Source organism: Halichoerus grypus, chromosome 2 (assembly GCF_964656455.1).
Source record: "Halichoerus grypus chromosome 2, mHalGry1.hap1.1, whole genome shotgun sequence".
Classification (NCBI taxonomy): domain Eukaryota; kingdom Metazoa; phylum Chordata; class Mammalia; order Carnivora; family Phocidae; genus Halichoerus; species Halichoerus grypus.
In genome coordinates this window covers 39,972,912-39,995,189 of record NC_135713.1, presented here as the reverse complement: position 1 = coordinate 39,995,189, position 22,278 = coordinate 39,972,912, and the positions used below count along the sequence as shown (strand labels likewise).

General features: G+C 39.4%; 2 protein-coding genes across 4 annotated transcripts in view; one reads left to right on the top strand and one right to left on the bottom strand.

Moving 5' to 3' along the window:
• The window catches only part of LOC118538224 (sperm-associated acrosin inhibitor-like), a 119,028-nt gene that overhangs the window by 42,963 nt on the left and 53,787 nt on the right, over nt 1-22,278 (top strand). The gene's annotated exons all lie outside the window — the stretch shown is intronic.
• Nucleotides 6,669-10,183, bottom strand: SPINK7 (serine peptidase inhibitor Kazal type 7). Of its 2 annotated transcripts, none has more exons than XM_078066403.1 (4): nt 10,014-10,183; nt 9,136-9,161; nt 8,314-8,438; nt 6,669-6,954 (listed from the first exon to the last, which is right to left on the bottom strand). In XM_078066403.1, exons 1-4 carry the CDS (start codon nt 10,126-10,128, stop codon nt 6,909-6,911), a joined length of 312 nt encoding a protein of 103 aa, XP_077922529.1. In that variant the 5' UTR covers nt 10,129-10,183; the 3' UTR covers nt 6,669-6,908. The 2 variants fall into 2 exon arrangements, with proteins under 2 accessions (XP_077922529.1, XP_035951985.1); XM_036096092.2 differs by having other exon boundaries at nt 8,314-8,441; nt 10,014-10,161.

Genomic DNA, 22,278 nt, shown 5'->3' with positions numbered 1-22,278 from the left:
ACTTGAGGGAGAGCTTATCTGGATCAGAGCCTCAGCTTGGCTGGTTATAAGAGTGTGAATGCAGAAGGGAGAATGCAGAAAAACAGGATGTTTTAGAAGGAGCAAGTTCACACAGAGTTCCAGGGCCATAAAGGAGATTCTCTAGTTCAGGGAATAAAGCAGTCATCTGAATTGAAGCCCAAGAAGAACTGAATCTCAAGATTTTAGATACAAGATTAGAGGAGAACTAATATAGAGGTTATTCTCTGGAGGGTGTCAGAGCGCTGGGCTGGCTGAGGCTATAATTGCTGAAACCTCTTCTACTTCTGAGGAAGACTGGCCAGAGTTTAGGAGCCGTTGATGTGCATGCATGGGTTAAGTGGTCACCTCTGGAGGGGAAACGTTGCAGGATCTGGGAATCAGGAAAACTTTGACACAAAGTCCCTTGAGCTCTTCAGAAATGTCTTTCCACACAATGGCAGTCCTTTCCTGCTAATAAGCTAGACCTTTTAGGCAGCCCTGAGTTACACTGAGAAAAGGAAGAAGAACAACAACAAGAACAAGAACAAGAACAAGAAGAACAAGAAGAAGAACAAGAAGAGGAGGAGGAGGAGGAGGAGGAGGAGGAAGGCAGAGGGAAAGGGGATAGGTAGGGGAAGAAGAAGAGGCAGAAGCAGAAGCAGCAGCTTAAAATGTCACTGTGAATTGAGGGGTTTTTTTTTTTTTTTTTCTCCTAAGGAATTCTGAACTATTTTCAGCATGTATTGGTTGGGAGAGGGGAGGTGGGGAGAGCCTTATGGTTTATTTGGGAATTTACTTAAGAACTCAGCCTGTGTGGCATATCCTTCCCATATTCTCTTGCTATTTCCCATTCTGAAGTCACTTCTGTGCCTTTACTTTGCTTTCTTGGAGAAACAGTTCTATCAAATTACTAGTACCTGTTTTGCATAACAATTAGGAAGAACACATTTTTGAATTTTAACTTTTTGTTTTGAAATAATTGTTGCAAGACTAGAACAAAGAACTTGTCATGTACTCTTCACCTCAAGACTCCATTTTGCCATTTGTGTCAATAATGCCTTTATAACAGAATGATCCAATCCAATCAGATTGTATAAAAAACTCTAACAGAAATTAACTCAAAATGGATGAAAGAGTTAAATGTAATAGTTGTAAGTATACGAGTCTTAGAAGAAAACAGGCATAAACCTTTGAATGGGCAGTGGTTTCTTAGATACGACACTAAAAATATAATAAACAAAAGGGAAAATAGATAAATTGGATTTTATCAAAATCCAAATTTTGTACTTGATAGGACAGCCCACAGAATGGGAGAAAATATTTGCAAATCATAGATCTGATAAAGGCCTATATATTCAGAATATATAAAGCTAAACAGAATATATGCAGTTCAACAATAACCAGACAAATAATCTAGTTAAAAAATGAGCAATGGGTTTAAATAAACATTTTTCCAAAGGATATATACAAATGGCCAATAAAGCCATTAAAATATGCTCATCATCATTAGTTATTAAAGAAATGCAAATCAAAGCCAAAATGAGTACCATTTCACATCCATTAGGATAGCTAAAAAAAATAAAATAAAAGACAAGATGTCAAGGATGTGGAGAAAATGGAACCCTCATACATTGCTAGAAAGATGGGGGAATAAGAGTGACTGCCAGTCAGTTTAGAGTTTCTTTTTGGAGTTATCAAACGTATTGAAATCAAATAGTGGTGCTGGTTGCACAATTTTGTGAGCAGACTAGAGTTTTACATTTTAAAAACAAGAATTTTTGTAACTAATATAATGCTGTGTGTTAATTATAATTCAATTAAAAAATTAAAAAATAATAAAACCCTGAGTTTTATGGTATGTGAAATATTTCTCAACAAACAACAACAATGACAATAATAAAAGATCCATTCAGAATCATGCAATATCATGTTCTTTAGTCTCTTTCAATGCAGAATATTTAAAAGGCCTGTTCTTGGTTTTTGAAAGTTGTAGATGAGTTATTTTATAGAAGGTTTCTGAATTTGAGTTTGTCTCATGTTTCCTAGTGGCTATATTCAGGTTGTGCATTTTTGGCAGGGAAATACAGAAGATACTCTATATTCTTCGCGTTGTATACTTTGAGATAGTATCCAAGATGTTGATTTGCCCCATCACTAACTATGCTAACTTTGATCACTTGTGCCAGTTAGTGTCTGCAATGTTTCTCTACTCTACTGTTACTCTTTCTCCTTCCAAATTAGTAAATATTTTGTGATGAGATCCCTTGAGATTATTTGAATATCTCATTTTTCATCACAGTTTTACTCATGGTATTAAGTGAGGCCATGTTCAAATAGGGCAAACTATATAAGTAAATTCATGTAATCTTACATGTTCAAATTGTACTTTTGCCTTTTCACTTTCTAGTATCAATTTCTAAGGAACTAAAATGTTCCCATTTCTCAAACCAAGAAAAAAACCCCACATTTACTGATCATGGGCCTTTACTTCAACATACCAAACACATTTCCAAAAATGTAGTCTATGTGTTCAGGCCTGGGTAAATGTTGGAGAAGGATGGACATACAGATCCTAATCAACCCTTTCATTTCCGTAGGACTTTACAGTTTATAAAGCATGTTCACATGCATATATCATCTGACTCTGACAATATACAGGTTAAATTAGGGATTTGATTTTGTCGGTAAGGAAAGAGATATTGCACATGTAAATGACCAACCTACAGCTACACACCTGGTGATGTTCAAGTTGGCGTAAGCATACAAGTCTCCTGTTCCAAGTTTTGTTGTGTTCTCTTGAGCTGCTTGGTGGAGTTTTATAAAGAAGACAATGATGATGAATATTTGGGGAGACCTCAGGGAGGCAAGTGCTGATGAATACATAGAGAAGTGAGTAAAACTTAATAAAGTCATTTTTTTCTTCAAGGCCTAAACTTGGAGAGGTAACAATTTAAAAATAAACCTACTTTATACTTATATTTATAGTGATGTAACAGTTTCCCTGTGGCAAAGATTTACTTTTCCTGGCAGGGAAAAAGGAAAAGAAAAGATATTAATAGATATACCATAGTAAGAAATATGTATATAAATTCCACTGATGTTAAAAGCTTATGATGAAAACCAAAAATCTTCATTGCCAATATCACTTCGGTGGGAGCTAATTTTAACCATTTCTATTCTAAGGTTGTTACCGTCACAATTCTCAATATTTAAGAAATCAAGAAATAGAGGTATAAGTATACCTTATTATTTATTGACTACCATCTATGAAGGAAAGTCGTTAATTTATATTACCTTACAACCTTTAGTTCTTCCCAATTTTTGATGAGTATATCATGACTTTTCAAAAATTCTGCACACTACCTTTATAACTTTAAATAATATATCTTGGTCACTTTCTATTATTCTCATCCTTAGGCAACATCTCATAATCCTACAAGAAACTTACATGCCTCCATACACTTCCCTCAGTCAACTTTTCTCTCTAAAGATTTGTCACCTCTATGTTTATTTTTACATTTAAGACATTAAAAATATGCACATTCTGTTCTGTATGCCATAATTCATTCTTCTACAGTTCAGCCACAGGTTAATTCCAAAATTTGAAGAGCAATAACTATTTTTAAACATCATTTATAAATTTTAAAAGGATTCTGGGAATGTATCAATTGTGGGCCAAATCTAGACTTCAATTTCAGAAAGATCAGAAATCTTCTTTAAGGCGGTGAGTTGTGGTAAGTGTTGGAAGAAAAGGAGAAATGTCATCAACAGCTAGTATTGGGCTCTGAATACAATATGGACCAAAGACCTGAGGCTGCTCAGGTCTGCAATGAAGCCAGATGTTTCCTCATTGTCTTTATGCAGTGTGGTGTGTAGAACCAACGCTAGCTAGACTCAGTGCCAACAGAACCATCCACCATTTATAGTTCTGCAATTCTGCCCATTATTTCCCTCTGGGAGCTTCTTTTGTCTCACCTGAGAAGCTAGGCTGATCATGTCTACCTTATGATGGACGCTGTGTGAGGATTAAATGAGACAAGGAATATGAAAGTCTTTTGTGAACTATAAGTGTTTTACAGATGTTATGTACTGGGTCATTTCATAGTAGAAAGAGTTTGATTCCCAAGGGTATTGAGATACGATGGATGAAATTCTGAAAACACTTTTTTGGGCCCTGGATTGGGAGTAGCAGATCCGGGTTCTTGTCCTCGTCTTCTGTATGAGCAATGAGGCATTTCCAATTTTGGGAGTTCAGAGTTTCTATCCATAAAAAGAGGCTGTTTACTGGGTCTCTTTCATCCATGATGATCAGGAATTCTTATATAGGTGTGTATTTTGCCCACATTTTGTATCATGTTTCCATTGATATCTTTCCCTGATCTTCATGCACAGTTGCCAGGGATTTTGTAGGTTTTTCCATCTGTACCATACTTGGGGGTGAGGATGGGCTCACAGTGTAGGGGTATGCCCATGCCATGGCCTTTATCACAGTCCAACTACCTGGAGAAAGAGAGCTTTTTTGTACAAAGAAATGAGCTTCTGAGGATTCAGTTCTGCTGAGGAGATGTGAGTGAGATCAGAGGAAGAATGAGAAGGACTGAGGTAGCCAAAAGTTTGAAGGCAGTAGGGGAGAGAGGGGTGAGCAAGTGGAGCAATATGGAAATCAGACTCCTAAGAAGGTATAAACAACTGAAGATATATAAGAAAGATTAGTGAGGAGCACTGGGAAAATGCAGGTGTTTGTTTAAGACAGGGCAAACAGTGTCAGGTGCAGGAGTAGATCAAGACCAAGAAAAGGAAAGACAAGAGAAGCTGAAGATCTAAGAAGGTGGGAGGAATTGGCATGATGAGAAGAGCACAGCAGACTGAGAAACCTGTGGGGTTGTGGGCAACTCAGGCGTGGGGATGCTCCACATACACAAGCAGGTGTGAGCAGCTCAGGAGAGGATCACACCAGGAGGGGTGGGAGCTTGGAACCCGGAAGTGAGAGCCGCTGAAGGTGGCAAGCAACTGAAGAGGGCTAAGCCAGCAAGACCATTTGACCACCTATTCTAGGCCCTGTCCAGATCACAACTTCTCCCTATCTGCTACTTTTACCTCAGCAGCTTTGTTTGTCTAAGATACTTCCCTATCCTTGCTCTTCTTCACAGTTTCCATAGTTGACTTGACCATGATCTGGCTTGACCTTGACTTTGAACTTGACTCTGATTCAGACCCATATTTTATCCCAATCATCCAGACCATGTTAGGTGCGTCATGATCATGGGGACAGAGTCTGTACTTATGTGATTATACAACACTTTAGCAGTAGAATATAAATGCAGGCATGATCCAATTGTTTATAAGCCTTTTCATACGACTTTTATGGAGTTACCATAACTATGGATTCCCTCTCTCTTTTTTTTTTTTAAAGATTTTATTTATTTATTTGAGAGAGTGAGAATGAGAGAGAGAGAGAGCATATGAGAGGGAGGAGGGTCAGCGGGAGAAGCAGACTCCCTGCTGAGCAGGAAGCCCGATGCGGGACTCGATCCCAGGACTCCAGGATCATGACCTGAGCCGAAGGCAGTCGCTTAACCAACTGAGCCACCCAGGCGCCCTCTTTTTTTTTTTTTTTAGATTTTATTTTTTTATCTGAGATAGAGAGTGAGAGAGAAAGAGCACGAGTGGGGGAGAGAGGGAGAGGGAGAAACAGGCTCCCCACTGAGCAGAAAGCCCGATGCAGGGTTTGATCCCAGGACCCTGGGATCATGACCTAAGCCAAAGGCAGACGCTTAACCAACTGAGCCACCCAGGCACCCCTCCCTTTCTCTTCTTGAGTCTATGAGGCGATAAGGTTTCCACAGACCTCCTTGTATCTTTAGGGAAGCCTGTAGGTGGGCAGGACTATCCTCTTTCAATCTCTGGGCCAAGAACAGTTCTGGAGCAAGTGAGGGAAGAAGTGAACATGGGGAGGAGAAAATGAGGACCATGAAAGTATTCCAAGGCCTAATCTGGGTCACTAATTTCTTGTGAGCTATGCCTATCACTGAAGACTTCCTCAAAGTGTTGTGGTCACATAAGCATCATCTATAGAAGGAACTCCAGCTTCATCACTAAGAATGAATTAGAGGTCTCTGTATTTAAAACAAATGTACAGTTTGCCAGTACGGCCAATGTTGTCCTGGTACATAGTGGTATCTGCATTTTACAGTTATGGAAGGCAAGTGTTAGACCAAGCAATGCAGTAGTCAGTGCCAGAGATGTTCTATTAAGGCTCCAGCAGGAGGTTAGCAAGGTGAGAGATAAGAAAGGAGAAATTATGGAATGCTCATGGAAAGAAATGGGCAGGAAAATCTTCCCTCCAGGGTTGACTTCTTATAATGAAGGAGGTGCCCCTCTAACGAACTTTGGAAAAGAGACTAATATAAAGGACCAGTATGGTCCATAGGCTAGTTCCCAGTGGCAGGTACTGATTAAGGAAAGTAAAGACTCCAGGAGAGGGTAAGGTGTTCACTGATGTGTGTGTGTGTGTGTGTGTGTGTGTGTGTGTGTGTGTGTGTGTGTCTTGGAAGTTACTTGGCATTCTTCATACAAAACTTTCTCGTAAAGAAGATTTATATATCCCTCAGTTTTATTTTTAAACTGAGATATTACATCCCAATCTAAGAAACAAATACAAGCAGAAGTAAAGATAAACTCTCGGGGGAGATTCTTTTATTGAGGTACAAAAAGAAGCCCAGAAGTCAGTGAGGCATGAGTTTGAGGAAGACCACAACAACTTTCTCCACTCAACAAAGATGACTCTGAATCTGTCTCTGCCCCTACCCAGAGCACTGGCCAAGATGAGGGAAAAGGCAGTCAGAGCCCGGGGATGATGACAATGACTGTGAAGATACCATCGCTCCGTACCCATGTCTGTGGAGAAGTTAACATCTTCCTTCATGAAGAAGCTGAACTTTTCCATTACTTTTCCTATGAGAAAACACATAACAAGATTCATTAAACAAGAGGAAATGTTATATGCCAGAGCCAAAAGGAACTATAGAAATTATGAGGCAGAACTTAATGTTATAGATGAAGAAACTGAATCCCTGAAAAGGAAGGTCCTTGCCACAGGCAGTTTCTGACAGAGACAGAAGCAGAGTCTCCCTAGTCCAGTGATATTTCCACCATACCTACTGCCTCCACTGATCCCAGAACCGGGGCCCATCAACCAATATCCTACAATAACAATGGAGGAGGACACGGGAAGCTGAGGTGGCCTGCCCCTCAGCCTTTCCTGGCCAGCAAGGCCTGTGATGAAGCTGGGTCATGCGTTAGTGAGAACTGCCACCACATGTCCCTTTCAGTGTCCTTGAACACAAGCCAGCTTCTAGGCCAAGAGCCCAATGGGTGTGCATGTTAGAGAATCTTCCCTTTTGTGAATTTTCCCTGTTCCTGAATAGAAATAAAGATGCAGACATATCCTTCTGAGCTCAGGGCCTAAACTGATATTCTAACTTGTTTAAATAATCACAAAGATGAAAAATACAAGACCGAAGATGGGTAGCCAAAATCCAGTGGTCTAAAGGAGACTTAATAATGAACGAAGTGGACTTAGTGTAAGGTAAGAAATGCTAAGGTGCCTGTTCTGCATTAAAGAAGTGACAACTACCTAGTTATATTGCCTTCAGAAATCGTTCACAGGCCAAACAAAAATACCTAAGCAAAACATGCCCAGGTCTAAGCACTGGCAGCTTGCATCTCCCTCTTTTAGATAAGAGAAAACAATTTTTGTGGTAGCCTTCTCCTCTTCCCCCATAAGGCTACAGTTATTTAGAGCCCTTAGGAATTTGAGAAGGATAAAGGCGCTCTAGCCACAGTTTGTCTAAGAATCAAGCAGTATGGCCTCACGTCTCTTAGAAATCATGTAGGATAGTGGTTTTCAATGATTTTTTATTATGGGGGTCAAGATCTTTTCTTCTAACAAGATACTGTGTAGAACTCCACTACCTAAAATAGCCAAAAGCTGAACTTTGGGGGTTGGAGATCACCCCCAGATGATCCCCTTAGCCCCCTTGCCTCTATAGAACCTCTGGGCTCCTGGTCTTACTGGATTCCCTCAATTGAGACAGGAATTGGCAGTTGGGTGATGGATGGAACTAGTTTAAGCTGGCAGAGCAGGTGGCCCAAACCTCGCCTGACTGTGACACAGATGGTTTTCTCTCTCTACCAGCTGCTTCTGGGTGGGAATCAGCGCAGCTTATGGAGAGTGAAACAAGCTCATAGAGGAGAGGTTTGCAGTGGAGGACACTGGCTGTGACTTCTTTTTTCTTCCCACGAGGTACTCACAAGTTCTCAATGCATAGGTGGCATTCATTCCCATAGGTGATGTAGTCAGAACCACAAACAGGCAGGTATGTGATGGGGCAGGGGATGGCCACCACTGGGTACTTCTTATAAATGCTGCAGTCCACCTGCTACGGACACAAGAGAATGCCCTAAGCTATGCTGGCCTCTGTTGGGCAGGAAGCAAAATACCATCCTAGGAGTCCCAGGTCAGATATTCTGATGCTGCTTCTATTAATAATATTATCACCATGACAAATACTAGTACCGCTGTCCCCACCTCTGTTACTACTAGCACACGCTGTTAATAATTCCTGAGCATTTCCATGCTAGCCTTTAAGCTTAAATTATACATGATTTTTTTTTTGTTTAATATTCATAACAACTGAATAGGGTAGGTTCTACCATTACACCTATTTATAGATGGGTGAAATTCAGGCTTAAAAACAGAGAACTTGCATAATGTAAAAGCTAGTCAGTGATGGGGTTGGGATTTAAATCTAGAGCCTGTGCAATTAACCATGGTAACTCTGTCCGCCTCTCACATGTTGTCCTTTCCATGAAGACTTTACCAACCTCTCAGCTGGAAGTCATCTCTCTCTCCTTTAACTTGGGATATTTTTTAGTCTACAGTTGCTTAAATGTATATCATATTTCTTCAACTGCCTTCTGGAAAGAAGAGGAGATTTTTCATCTGTGCCTGCCTCCTCCTTTGCCCCCTCCCCAAACATGCTGAATTAATTCTACATATATATTTCAAAACCTTTTGTTGACTAAATGACAGTCAATAGGAATTGAAATTAAAATGTAATTCAATATACTCACTGTTGTTAAAGGCAGACTAGCAGCTTCTGAAAGAGAGTTACAGATGGAAATGTTAAAAATAAAGCAAAGTCTTAAAGTCTCATGAATTAATGTTAATTTGGGCCTATGGATTGAGACTCTGTATTTGCTCTGGTGACGAATCTTAGCACACACTCTGTTCTTATATAAAACTCCAGCTGTTTGCTGAAGAAGCCAAATGGCCAATAAGGTAAGCCCTTTATTCAGATAGGAGAATTAACTGGTTTCCTCCCTTTATTGACATGGGGCATTTTCTGGAGTTTATCATGTCTTTGATAATGATTCAAAGTCAGATAGCAATAGAAAGTATTGCAGTCACCCCTCCTAAGAGCCTGAAGTGCCGCCATCTTTGATATTCTCCCCTCTGAACTGATACAAAGAAATGGAATGTTCTTAAGGTGTTAGACTCTTAATTTATTTAAATAATTTTCATCATATAAAAGTCTAATTGTTGACTCCTGGGCTTTGGAGAATTGTGTTTTATTTCAGTCCTCCTGGATTGATTTGGAGAGACATCCAAGTTTTTCTGTGTCATTGCACTGAGGAATAGTAACTAATAACACCAGCCACTTCCAGTGTCCTTACGGAATGGTAGACTTATGAAGAAATTAGTTCTTTTTTTTCCTATGGCTCCATGGATGAAAATAAAAATCCTTGAAAGGGAAAACACTGGACCCAACCACCTTCCCCCAACACCTGTTGGTACATAAGAGTTTCCCTTCCCAGGCCAGGGCTGTTTGTATTATAAGCCAGTACACTTTAAATCCACATGACCAGACATTTTCCTCCAATCCTGAGAAGGGGTTATTGGGGAAGACAAGCTTACTGGCTACACAGGCCACTCTCTGCCCTTAACTCACCCGAGTTGCTGAAGAAATGAGTCATTGTGCAGAGCAGAAGGAGCCCCCCGATGATCTTCATGGTGGAGACGGCTGTAGAGGCTCTCAGGGCTGTCACACCAGCTACATCAGCCATACCCTAGGAAACGGGTTAGGTTTATATGCCAGTCCTTGGTTTCTCCACCTTTCCTGTGAGGTCATCCAGAGTCAGTGTTGGCTCTGAGAGGTTCTCAAGGCACAATGTCACACCCTGGGTGGTGTTGCGGTTCTTGTCACTTAATTGCTACTTATTATCTGACCGCGAAATTGATTATTTGAGGTGAGAAGTATTTTCCTGCTTGCACCAGAGGTGGGGACTGTTATTTAGAATTCTCAACTTCAAGTAGTAGAAGAGATTAACTACTGACTGCTTGGCCTAGTTATGAAATAAGTAAAAATACCAAACTTTTTTTTCACCAAATAAAGAATATTAGATTCAGATTGGATAGATCACACTTAGGTTTATATTCTGCCTCCTGGGGAAATACTGTTTCTTTTTGAAGCAATGGACATAGGAAGCAAGCTGGGACCTGGTGGGAGGAACAGTGACCTTAGCGTTTATGAGACTTGGAGAAGGCATTGACATTTTCTAGCTGTGTGACCTTGGGTAAGTCATTTATGGGCCATGAGCCTGTATCAGTCAGAGAGACCTGTTTATGCTGTGCTAACATATAACCTAAAGATTTCTGTGACTTAATATACGTTTGTTTTTCACTCAAGCTATCCACATACAGTTGTCAGCAGATGGTGCCATATTGCCTTCAATGGATCCCAAGTGGGCTGAGTAGTTTTGGAATATCGTTCATTGTCAAGGTGAAGTGAAGATGTGTTCTTGAGAATTTCCATTTTCAGCCATTATATGTTCCCCTCAGAAGTGACACTACTGTCACATTCTCTCAGCATCAAGTGACCTGGCTCAACCAGAGAGGTTACAGTGTGATCTTATCTTGTCCCTTGAAGACCAGAAGGGAGAGAACTGGAAAAATAGTTGTCAAAAAATACAGAGACCATCCCAGAGCCTTAGTCTCATGCCTTGTCAAGTGGGACCTACTGCTAACCACAATAGAATTTACAGAACTGGCATCACCTACATGAAAGTCTGTTCTAAAATGCAGTGCATGTCATTGTTATTGTGATTGTAATTATTATTAATGATCAGTCAAAAGTCTCTGCTATGGGTTGCTGACATTAGATTGTAAGCTGGATTGCCCAAACACAATTGTCCAATTAGCTGCTTTTTGTCTCTTGGACTTGAGGGCTTAGGCATGAAAACCTGAAGGAAGGCAGTGGACCCTTCCACCAGTCTTTTGCTTGATGGGTTTATTTCAGTACATTCTGAAACAGAGAACCTGCAAAGATAATAAGCTAATAATAAATGACATTGCATGGTTCCCTAAAATTTTGACTTTTACATCTGTTTGGGAAGGAATATAATGTAGTAGTTAGTAGGGGCATTGCGTCCAGAAGGTCTTATTTGGAAGTCTTGCTTTTAATAATTGTTGATTGTATGACTTTAAGTATACAGATTAAGCTCTGGGTGTTTTGATTTCCTCATCTGTAACATAGAAATAATATTTACCTCCCAAAATGGCTTTGAGTATTGAGTGCGGATATATATATATACATACATACATACATATATATGTATATATATATACACACACATATGTGTCTGTGTGTATCAGAGTACCAAGATCATAATTTGAGCTTCATACATGGTAGCTAGAATATGGAATGTGATCTTCAGGACAACTCATTGAGGAAGGAATTTTTATTACCCTAATTTTACCAGTGAGTAAGTTGAGACTCAGAGGTTTAAGTAATCTTCACAAGATCATGATATTAATTAATGGGGGAGGCTATTTTGAGTTCAGTAATGGAAAAGAAGAGAAGCAAATGCCATAATAGAGTTCATTATGTTTTACTGTTTGCTATGATAGTTTGAAGACAATGAATACTGAGAAAAAGCCATTATGTTTCAAGAAGAGGTGTCTTTGTTGCAGTTTGAAAATGTATTTAGCAAAGAGGAATGGGAATGGGTTCAAAGGGAGATTAGGATGAAGTAGAGAATAGCATTATAATTTTTTCAGATATTTGATAGTCAAAGAGAGGAGGGGAATGAAAGAAGCTAAGCCTTCAGCAAGGTCTAGGATAGACTGAACCTGTCTTACAGCCAAAGGAAAGAAGGAATTTAAGACACATGGTGGAGGGTGGCTAATTACAGCATTACAGAAAACTGTAACTTGTCCTAAAGATCACATTATCATTATATATACACACACATTATATATACATACAATCTCATTCAATACTCAAAGCCACTCTGGGAGGTAAATATTATATCTATGTTACAGATGAGGAAATTAAAACATCCAGAGCTTAACCTGTATCCTTAAAGTTGCACAGTCAACATTGTAAGGTTGACTCTGGCTGTTAAGTTCTGGGATTGCCTTTTGCAGTAGAAAAATTGGGTTGGTCTGGAAGCTGGAGAAGGATGGAGAGGCTTGGTACAGACATCAATGGAAGACTGTCAGTCAACTGTGGATATGAAAATTAATGGCCACTAGACAAAATTACCACTAGATTTTTTGCAGGTTCAGTCAGTACCATGCTGAATATTTCTCCCTAAATATATTATGACATTGAGTAAGAAATGAAAAAAAGGTGACTTTATGGATAGGGAGTGTGTACATCAGAGACTGGAGGGGAGCCATAAGGATGGCCATAGGCTCAGAAGAGAGTCAAGTGTTCGAGAAAGTTCTGATAGACTATGCAAGGTATGAGTAGTTAAGAGTTTAGAAGTCAAAGTTCAGAATACATGTAGACTTAATAGTAGTAGTAGGTTTGGGGAATATGAACAATTGTTTATGGAGGCTATGGCTAGTAGGCAAAATGCCAGATTAATTTCTCAGGGGTGGGGCTGAGATAGTAATCCTCAGGGTGTATCCAAATATAAGGCAGATAAAAGAGTGGTGGAAATAAAGTTCTTTGGATTTAAAAACGTGAGGAAAAGTGAGGTCAAATGATCAGGCATGGGTGGGTTGCTTAGGTTTGGGCAGCTGTTTACATAGAAATTTTTAAGTTGCACAATGAGCCATGAATTATAGAGGGAGGAGCCTTTGGAGGTGAAAGGTGAAGCTTGAGAAGACAAAAAGTCATCCATTTAGGCTGAGGGCAGTGTCTTTATTCCTCCTAACCTTCCTGCAAGGAGGGAAAAGAGGCCTTGTCAGATTATGACCATGGTTCCATTCTAGGGAAGGCAGGGTAGAACTAATGTGGAAAAACATAAAAATGAAATGAGAGAAAAATTTGAGAGTATTAGGGATTTCTTCCCCAATGGATTTAAGGTGCCACAGAGCAGGGAAAGATGACCCATCAGAAAGTTAGAGATTTGGGTGGTAGAATTAAATTGGTGCAGGACCTGAATAAAGAGGTTCTGGGTCAGTTAGCTAGAGGGAAATAAAGAAGCCAGCACCATGCTGGGCAGTAATCCAGGTATAGAATAATGACTGTAAGAAAGGAAAGGTACAATAAGAAAATTAACCATTTTTATGCACTTACTATGTGCTGGAACTCTGCTACATTTGGTGTGTGTATTATCTCATTTAAGATTTAAAATAATCTTCTGAGATTGGTGTGGTTATTTGTCCTGTTATATAGCGAGGCAACAGGGACTTAGAGAAATGGCTAGTTTAAGTTTAAAAGCCAATGCTTTTTAATCTCTCGGGTGTATTGCTGTTAAATCTAAATCTAAGAGAGAGATTTGGAGACACGTTGGAAATTGGAATAATAGGAGTAAAACTGGTCAAATCAGGGCAGTCAGGAAGGACAGTTATGTTTTAAATAAGCAGGCAGAAGGAGCTGAGTACTGGATCAGAATGTGTCACCTTTTCATGTGTGAAGATCATCTGGAAAGAAGGAGGGTCCCAGTGGGGAGAGAGGGTGATCTAGAGTCAGAGGACAATGGTTCCTTCCCCATCCCTCCACTCTCATCTATCTAAGGTGCAATGCTGTGACAGTCCCTTCTCTACATTGTGCTTTCTACTTCTCCCACATCTAGTGAGATTGACCTAGATTGGTGCTTCAGGTTTTCAAGTTAAAAACCCTTCCTTGAAACACTACTATGTACAACTGATAAATAAGGCTGAGGATTGGAGGTGGGTGAGAAGAAGTTGCAACTCTACTATTTAATTCTGCATTTTCCTCCTAATTGCTGTATCAGCCCATTCCCAACCCTCTGGGTTCCTTCCTTCTTGGCATCCATCACACATTCCATCCAACACCAAGGCCTTCTTGTGATGATTTTAAAATCAATGGCCTAAATTTGGGTGGACTAGCTCTTGTCTTTCATCTGGCCTCCTCTCCCTTCCTTGTGTGGCTCCTTCACATTCTAGCTCTTTTTCTTCTTTTTCCTTTCCTTTTCCCTCACCTCCTCTTTCTTCTCTCCGCCCCCCCTTCTTCTTCTTCCTCTTCTTTTTCAATGTAGCCCTCACTATATTCATGCCTTTTTGGGTACTGGGACACAATGACCTAGAGATCTGGATATTTGCATTTTGATCTTGTGTCTGCCAGGACCTTGTTCCTTGCTTTTCATGGGAACAAGGAGTTAGCACATCCAGGGATCCTATGATTTGTTTCTCTTTAATTTTCTTTGACTTGCTGAGGCCAAATAATTTCAATTATGGGACAAGATGATGTAAATAAAGGGTAACAACACTTTCCTGTTGGTTCATTTTGCTCCAATGTGACCTCACACTATCTGGATTTAGATTTTACACATACACACACAGCTTCCAGCTCCTATTGGTAAAATCATGTCTATTTTTTTTTTTTTTTTTGCCATGTGCTACTGGTTTATTTATTCATTTGAGCTCATCATTTCATTTCTGTTTTTCTAAGCATCAATTAAAAATAACAACAAAGTAATGTCTTCTTTGCTCAGTGCTGAAGGGAACACTGTTTCTTTTGGGAGGATCCACAATGCACTTCATTTTATTAAAGGCTCCATTAAATGTTCTCTAATACTTTAACTCAGTTTTTTCCAAACTTAATTTGCCATAGTTTACTTATTATTTTACAAACATTAAACAACATCTAAAGAGATGTTAGTGTTTTCTTTAACACTGAGAACAAGGATTTACTCTAATTTCCTATAAGGTTATGATGTCCAATATAAAGTAAGGTTACCGAGGAAGATCACTGATTTTTTGGTCTGTTTGGTCTCCTCAGGAGTTCTTCATCATATTGAACAGAACTCCATTTCTGTATGGCTTCTATATGGCTTTTTAGTTCTCCACAGTGGAGACCAATAGAATGGGTCTGCTCTCTCTTTCCAAGTCTATCCCTTCAGATATGCAAAGGTAGCTCTGGAGGGTCTAGTCAAAGTCCTTTTTCTCCAGATGATACAGATCAGCTTCTTTAATATTTCCTTTACAGTATATAATCCCTTAGGTTCTCTAGACCCTGACATATTAACACAACATTACTTAATAACAGTGAAACACAAGTCATAATCAACCTTACCATTTCCCTTTGCTATTCTGGTCAGTGTCATCCTCACTGGAGATACAGAGAGAAATAAGGTAGACAAAAATTCTACTTCTTGGAACTTCCTTTCTTGTAGAGTAGAAAAAGGAAAATAATAAAAAAAGTAGTAAGATGATTTCATATTTTGACAAGTATTTAAAATAAATTGTATCATGGTATTGGAATAAAGAGTAATATGGAAATAAGGAACAAATTGCATTGAGTTATTAGAGAAGGCTTCCCAGAGCCTGAATGATGAGGACAGACACCTGAATGATGACAAGGAGCCATTCTGGAAAAGCCAGGACTCAATGGTGCAGAGAGAAGAGCTAGTGTGATAGCCGTCGGCACATCAAGCCTATTGAGGGATTCCACTTTCTCCAATTCCAGGATTATATAAAATGGCAGCTTTTGTTTTAAAAGAATCAACTTGTAAATCAGTCAGGCTCCAGCCCATGTCCTCTGTGATTAGGCTACATGTTTTCCACTGAATTCTATGTGAGATTGGATTACAAAATTCTTTCATCTATTTTTTTCTTCTTCAGATGGTCTTTTCTCCATGTGTCTCTCTTCTTATTATTTCCTATTACAAACTGTCCTCCTGGTGACTTCAGTTAGAGTCTGCGTCTAGGAGTTTATGGTCTCAAACATCCGTTTAGTGTCTACTTACTGAACTCTTATTATATGCCTCACTTGTTACTGTATGACCTTGTTTGATTCATTTTCAACACAGCATTCATTGTTACCTGTTATTGCCTGTTTCTTTATTTGCATATTATTCATCTCTCACCACTGGGAGGCAGGTTCCACAAGAACAGGATCTTGCCTGCCTTGTTCGTTTGCTTCTACTAGCACCTAATATAGTATTTGCAGAGTAGGAACTACTCCACAAATAATTACCAAATGAATGAATGAATAGTTTTAAGAGTCCACATCATTAGTCACAAGATAGAGTAACAACAGAATTCATCCAGCATTGGGAAGAAATCATCTGGTTTGCATCAGTGAATTTAAAAAGAAAGAAAGCATACCTCACTGGAACTTAAACAAATTTGTCATCATTTTAGATTGAACTTAACCTCATTAAGAAGAGGACACTGTGAAATATTTAACACATTCTCCTCCACTTTGTTGCCCATATGACTCAGAATCTCCTTTAAGTTGAAATCACTGTTGTCTGAGTGAACAAGGGCTCCTTTGCAGAGCCCCCTGCAGGGGCGAAGTGCAGAGGATAAATGCACTCTGCGTGTTTCTCAGCTGCTACCACCACGGAATCAATGCCAGGGATCCACCAATCCTAGTGGTGCCCATAAATCTATAAAAAGATTTATCAGCTAAGCAAAAGTTTCCATGAATTCAGGTTATACCTACATACTTTACGATGGGTACTACCTAAATGTAGCATGTCCAGAGCAGATGGCCAGGCTAGAAAGAAATACATAACTGTGTCCACATCTTGCTTCTCTTACCAAACTTATCTCGCTTCGACTCTCCTGCCTGAGGGCAATTAAGGTCAATTCCTTAATTTTTATTTTGGTGGAGTTACTGTTCTACTGTTCCATTTCTTTGGTCTGCCTTTTATTATTTTTTAAAATAGAGATGGAAAGATGAAAAAGTAAAATACTGTTAAGTTACACAAGATGATCAAAATTAGCAAGAGAAGGTCTATATTTTAGGAGACTCTTGGAGAAAACGGAAAGACCTGGAACGATTTCCCCAGCTCCAGAGATCCACCCTGATGGACCCTACTGACCAGGGGCCCCGGGGGAAGGAAGATGATATAAGAGGACAAAGGCCCTGTTGCCAGCAGAACTGAGCTGTGTATTAGCTGGAAAGGGGATGGAGAAAGCTGAGCTGTGGGGACCCTTCTGGTTCAAGAACTGGTCAGAGTAAGCTAGAAGAGTGAGGCTGACATCTAGTGGCAGCAACAGGTAATGGTACAGAGCCCACTGAAGCCAAAGGCTCATCACTTTCCCCAGCCTTAAAAATATAGATGGCTTCAGCTCCCTGTATTAGTCAAGATCTTTCAGTTATAAGTGACAGCTTATAAGATGGATTAAGCAAAAAAGAAAAATGAATTTATTGACCAATGTAGTAGGAACAATGGAATGGAGTAAGGATTAAAAATGCTAAAACTAGGGGATCAAATGGTATCTATTCTTCTTCTCAAAAACATACTTTTCCCCCAGAAGTTCTTGGTACTCCTCCCTCCTTCTATTAGCATATGAACACTTTTTTCCTCTAATGAAGGTGAACTTCATTTACGAGTACAAGGTAGAAAGTCTCAAACAGCTGTTTGTATGTGTGTGTGAGATGTTTTCTTAGGCTCATGTCTTCAGGTGAGATTAGGGGGACAGGGTCAGATCTCACAGGTGAGCCTGCACTTTTGGGTAAGTTTAATTTGGGGAGTGTCAGTAACACCACTTGATGACAGATCTTAGACGCAAGTAAAATGAAAGCTTATTTTAAACAATCAGTACACAGGGGTAAATACCACCTCTTTCATTATTATATTTATTTGTAATAGACGTGTCAGTTGGTTCTCCATTAGTTTGATTCCTTTATTTTCAGTTTTGTTCCAAATTTGGGTGTAGCATAGATGTGTTATTTATCATATGCCTTTAAATTCCAAAGGAAATGATTTTCGGAATTAAGTAGCGAAACGAATAAGCAAGTGTAGTACTCCGTTACTCATTAGCCACATTTTCCATATTTATAAAATTTAATATGAGGACCAAATTCCCTAAAGAGAAGAGATTTTTAAAAAAGGAGATTAGCATCATAAGGAAAGTGGGTATTGCTTCACATTCTCTCATCTTCCAAATGTAGTCCTGAGAAAGGGAGCTGCTTAGCAGTTCCCTTTATATCTGTCTCTTTTCCTGCCAATCACCCCACATTCCTCCTCTATCTCTTAATTATTCAAAATGGTGTTCTGTGAAGTTTTTCAATAGAGAATCTTTCATCTCATAACTCATGCCCATTTTGATACCCTTTTTTTTTTTTTAAGATTTTATTTATTTATTTGACAGAGAGAGAGTTAGCGAGAGCAGGAACACAAGCAGGGGGAGTGGGAGAGGGAGACGCAGGCTTCCCGCTGAGCAGGGAGCCCAATGTGGGGCTCGATCCCAGGACCCTGGGACCATGACCTGAGCTGAAGGCAGACGCTTAACGGCTGAGACACCCAGGCGCCCCCTATTTTGATACCTTTCGATTCAACATAGCAATGCCAGATTTTTTTTTTTACCGAGAGGTAAAAGATAACCATAACAAGAGTGCTATGCATAATAATTCACATAATTCACACTCTATCCAAATTTTCACCAGGTTTACACTGCTCATAGACTACAGTCTATTCTCCTTACCCTGCTATATATTTTTCCCAGAAGTCTAGCCTCTGCCTAACCTTCCACCTTTATTTATTTATTGACAGAGAGAGAGACAGCAAGAGAGGGAACACAAGCAGGGGGAGTAGGAGAGGGAGAAGCAGGCTTCCCCCTGAGCAGGGGGCCCGATGTGGGGCTCCATCCCAGAACCCTGGGATCATGGCCTGAGCCGAAAGCAGAGGCTTAATGACTGAGCCACCCAGGCGCCCCAGCCTTCCACCTTTAGATATTACTGTTCCCTAATATGTAACATTCATTTCAACACAATTTTTCTCTTTATTATTTCCCTAAAGACACCGCACATTTTCTCAGTTCCAAATGTTTTCCCAAGCAGAGTGCCCTGTATAAATTGCCCATTCTATTTTCTCTTGCATTTTTAAATTTTTTTTTAAAGATTTTATTTATTTATTTGACAGAGAGATACAGTGAGAGAGGGAACACAAGCAGGGGGAGTGGGAGAGGGAGAAGCAGGTCTCCCACTGAGCAGGGAGCCCGATGCGGGGCTCGATCCTAGGACCCTGGGATCATGACCTGAGCCGAAGGCAGACGCCCAACGACTGAGCCACCCAGGTGCCCCTCTCTTGCATTTTTTTAAAGAATCCTTTAAACTTAGCTTCTTTCAAGATACTCCCCACCTTGACCCCCATCTCGGGCTGACCGTTGATGTATATCTGATCGACTCACATGGGTAAGGGATTGCAAACATGTTAACTTGCAGGAGCCAAGCTGGTAATATAAATAAGTGAAGGGGGCCTCCTTCACCACAACAGAGAGGTGGGACTGTCTGAAATGCCTGAACTCCATTTAGATGGGCAGCTGCTACTAGCCAGCCATCGCTTTTTTTTTTCATGTGAAATCCTAGCTTCCTATTAGCACAACTTTGATTTTTCAAAATAAATTGGAAATCTATATTTTTAGGTAAAATCTGATTTTTGAAATGCTGTCAACCATTTCAAGACTTACTAAAATATTGTTTGGTTGAACAAAACCAATGCTGTTTTCTATTAACATGAATTTTCTTAGGCATGTATTCTTTTTGCCAAATGTGATCACAAACTTCTGAAGAGTCTGGGATTTTTTCATTCTATTTTCTTGGTAGTTATTATGAGGGTCCTATACTGAGTAGGCTTGAGGGATTCTTTTAAGGATAGCAACTATGATTCTGTATCAGTTCTGGCCAAGACTTGCACTCTTCTGTTCTCTTTTGTCTTTTTTTTTTTAGTTTCAAGTTTTTATTTAAATTCCAGTTAGTTATTTCTTACACCATACACAAAAACAAATTCAAAATGGATGAAAGACCTAAATGTGAGACAGGAATCCATCAAAATCCTAGAGGAGAACACAGACAGCAACCTCTTTGACCTTGACCATAGCAACTTCTTACTAGACACATTACCACAGACAAGGTCTTTGCAAATGGCAAGATTTCATTCTTTTTGATGGCAGAGTAATATACATATATATATAATGGAATATTACTCCATACTGTTCTGGCTGCAGTTTTCATTCCCACCAACAGTGCAAGAGGGTTCCCCTTTCTCTGCATCCTCACCAATACCTGTTGTTTCTTGTGTTGTTAATTTTAGCCATCCTGACAGGTGTGAGATGGTATGTCATCATGGTTTTCATTTGTATTTTCCTCATGATGAGTGATATTGAGTATCTTTTCATGTGTCAGCCATCTGCATGTCTTTTTTGGAGAAATGTCTGTTCATGTCTTCTGCCCATTTCTTGACTGGATTATTTGGTTTTTTGGGTATTGAGTTTGATAAGTTCTTTATAGATTTTGGATACTAACCCTTTATCAGATATGCCATTTACAAATACCTTCTCCCATTCCCAAGGTTGCCTTTTAGTTTTGTTGATTGTTTCCTTCTCTGTGCAGAAGCTTTTTAACTTGATGAAGTCCCAGTAATTCATTTTTGCTTTTGTTTCCCTTGTCTGTGGTGATGTGTCTAGTAAGAAGCTGCTATGGCTGATGTCAAAGAGGTTTCTGCCTGTGTTATCCTCTAGGATTTTAATGGATTCCTGTCTCACATTTAGGTTTTTCATCTATTTTGAATTTATTTTTGTGTATGATATGAGAAAGTAGTCCAGTTTCATTCTTCTGCATGTTGCTGTCTAGTTTTCCCAACACCATTTGTTGAAAAGACTATCTTTTTTCCAACGGATATTCTTTCCTGCTTTGTTGAAGATTAGATGACCATAGATTTGAGCGTCAATTTCTGGGTTTTCCATTCTGTTACACTGATCTATGTGTCTGTTTTTGTGCCAGTACCATACTGTCTTGATCACTACAGCTTTGTAATACAGCTTGAAGTCTGGAATTGTGATGCCTCCAGCTTTGCTTTTCTTTTTCAAGATTGCTTTGGCTTGTCAGAGTCTTTTGTGGTTTCATACAAATTTAAGGATTTTTTGTTCTAGTTCTGTGAAAAATGCTGGTGGTATTTTGATAAGGATTGCATTAAATGTGCAGACTCCTTTAGGTAGTATAGACATTTTAACAATATTTGTTCTTCCAATCCATAAGCGTGGAATGTTTTCCATTTCTTTGTGTCCTCTTCAATTTCTTTCATGTGTTCTAATTTTCAGAGTACAGGTCTTTTACCTCTTCGGTTAGGTTTATTCCTAGGTATCTATCTTATGGTTTTTGGTGCAATTATAAATAAGATTGATCCCTTGCTTTCTCTTTCTGCTGCTTCATTATTGGTGTATAGAAATACAACAGATTAGTGGACATTGATTTTGTATCTTGTTACTTTGCTGAATTAGTGTATCAGTTCTAGCAATTTTGGGGGGAGACTTTTGGGTTTTCTACATAGAGTATCATATTGTCTGTGAATAGTGAAATTTTGACTTCTTCCTTGCTGATTTGGATGCTTTTTATTTCTTTTTGTTGTCTGATAGCGGAGACTAGGACTTCCAGTACTATGTTGAACAGCAGTGGTGATAATGGACATCCCTGTCTTGTTCCTGACCATAGAGGAAAAGCTCTCAGTTTTTCCTCACTGAGGACGATATTAGCTGTGGGTCTTTCATATATGGCCTTTATGATGTTGAGGTATGTTCCTTCTATCCCTACTTTGCTGAGGATTTTTTCAAGAATGGATTCTGTACTTTGTCAAATGCTTTTTCTGCATCTATTGAGAAGATCGTATGGTTCTTATCCTTTCTTTTTTAATGTGGTATATCATGTTGATTGATTTGTAAATATTGAGCCACTCTTGCAGCCCAGGAATAAATCCCACTTGATTGTGGTGAATGATTGTTTTAATGTACTGTTGGATTTGATTTGCTAGTATTTTGTTGAAAATTTTTGCATCCATGTTCTCGGAATA

What these genes read in the sequence shown, in the direction of transcription:
- SPINK7 (XM_036096092.2), bottom strand. Translation starts at nt 10,128, where the DNA reads ATGGCTGATGTAGCTGGTGTGACAGCCCTGAGAGCCTCTACAGCCGTC. An exon ending in TCATTTCTTCAGCAACTCGG is followed by an intron (nt 9,162 to 10,013) that starts GTGAGTTAAGGG and finishes ACTCTCTTTCAG; the next exon opens with AAGCTGCTAGTCTGCCTTTA. An exon ending in CTAGTCTGCCTTTAACAACA is followed by an intron (nt 8,442 to 9,135) that starts GTGAGTATATTG and finishes TTGTGTCCGTAG; the next exon opens with CAGGTGGACTGCAGCATTTA.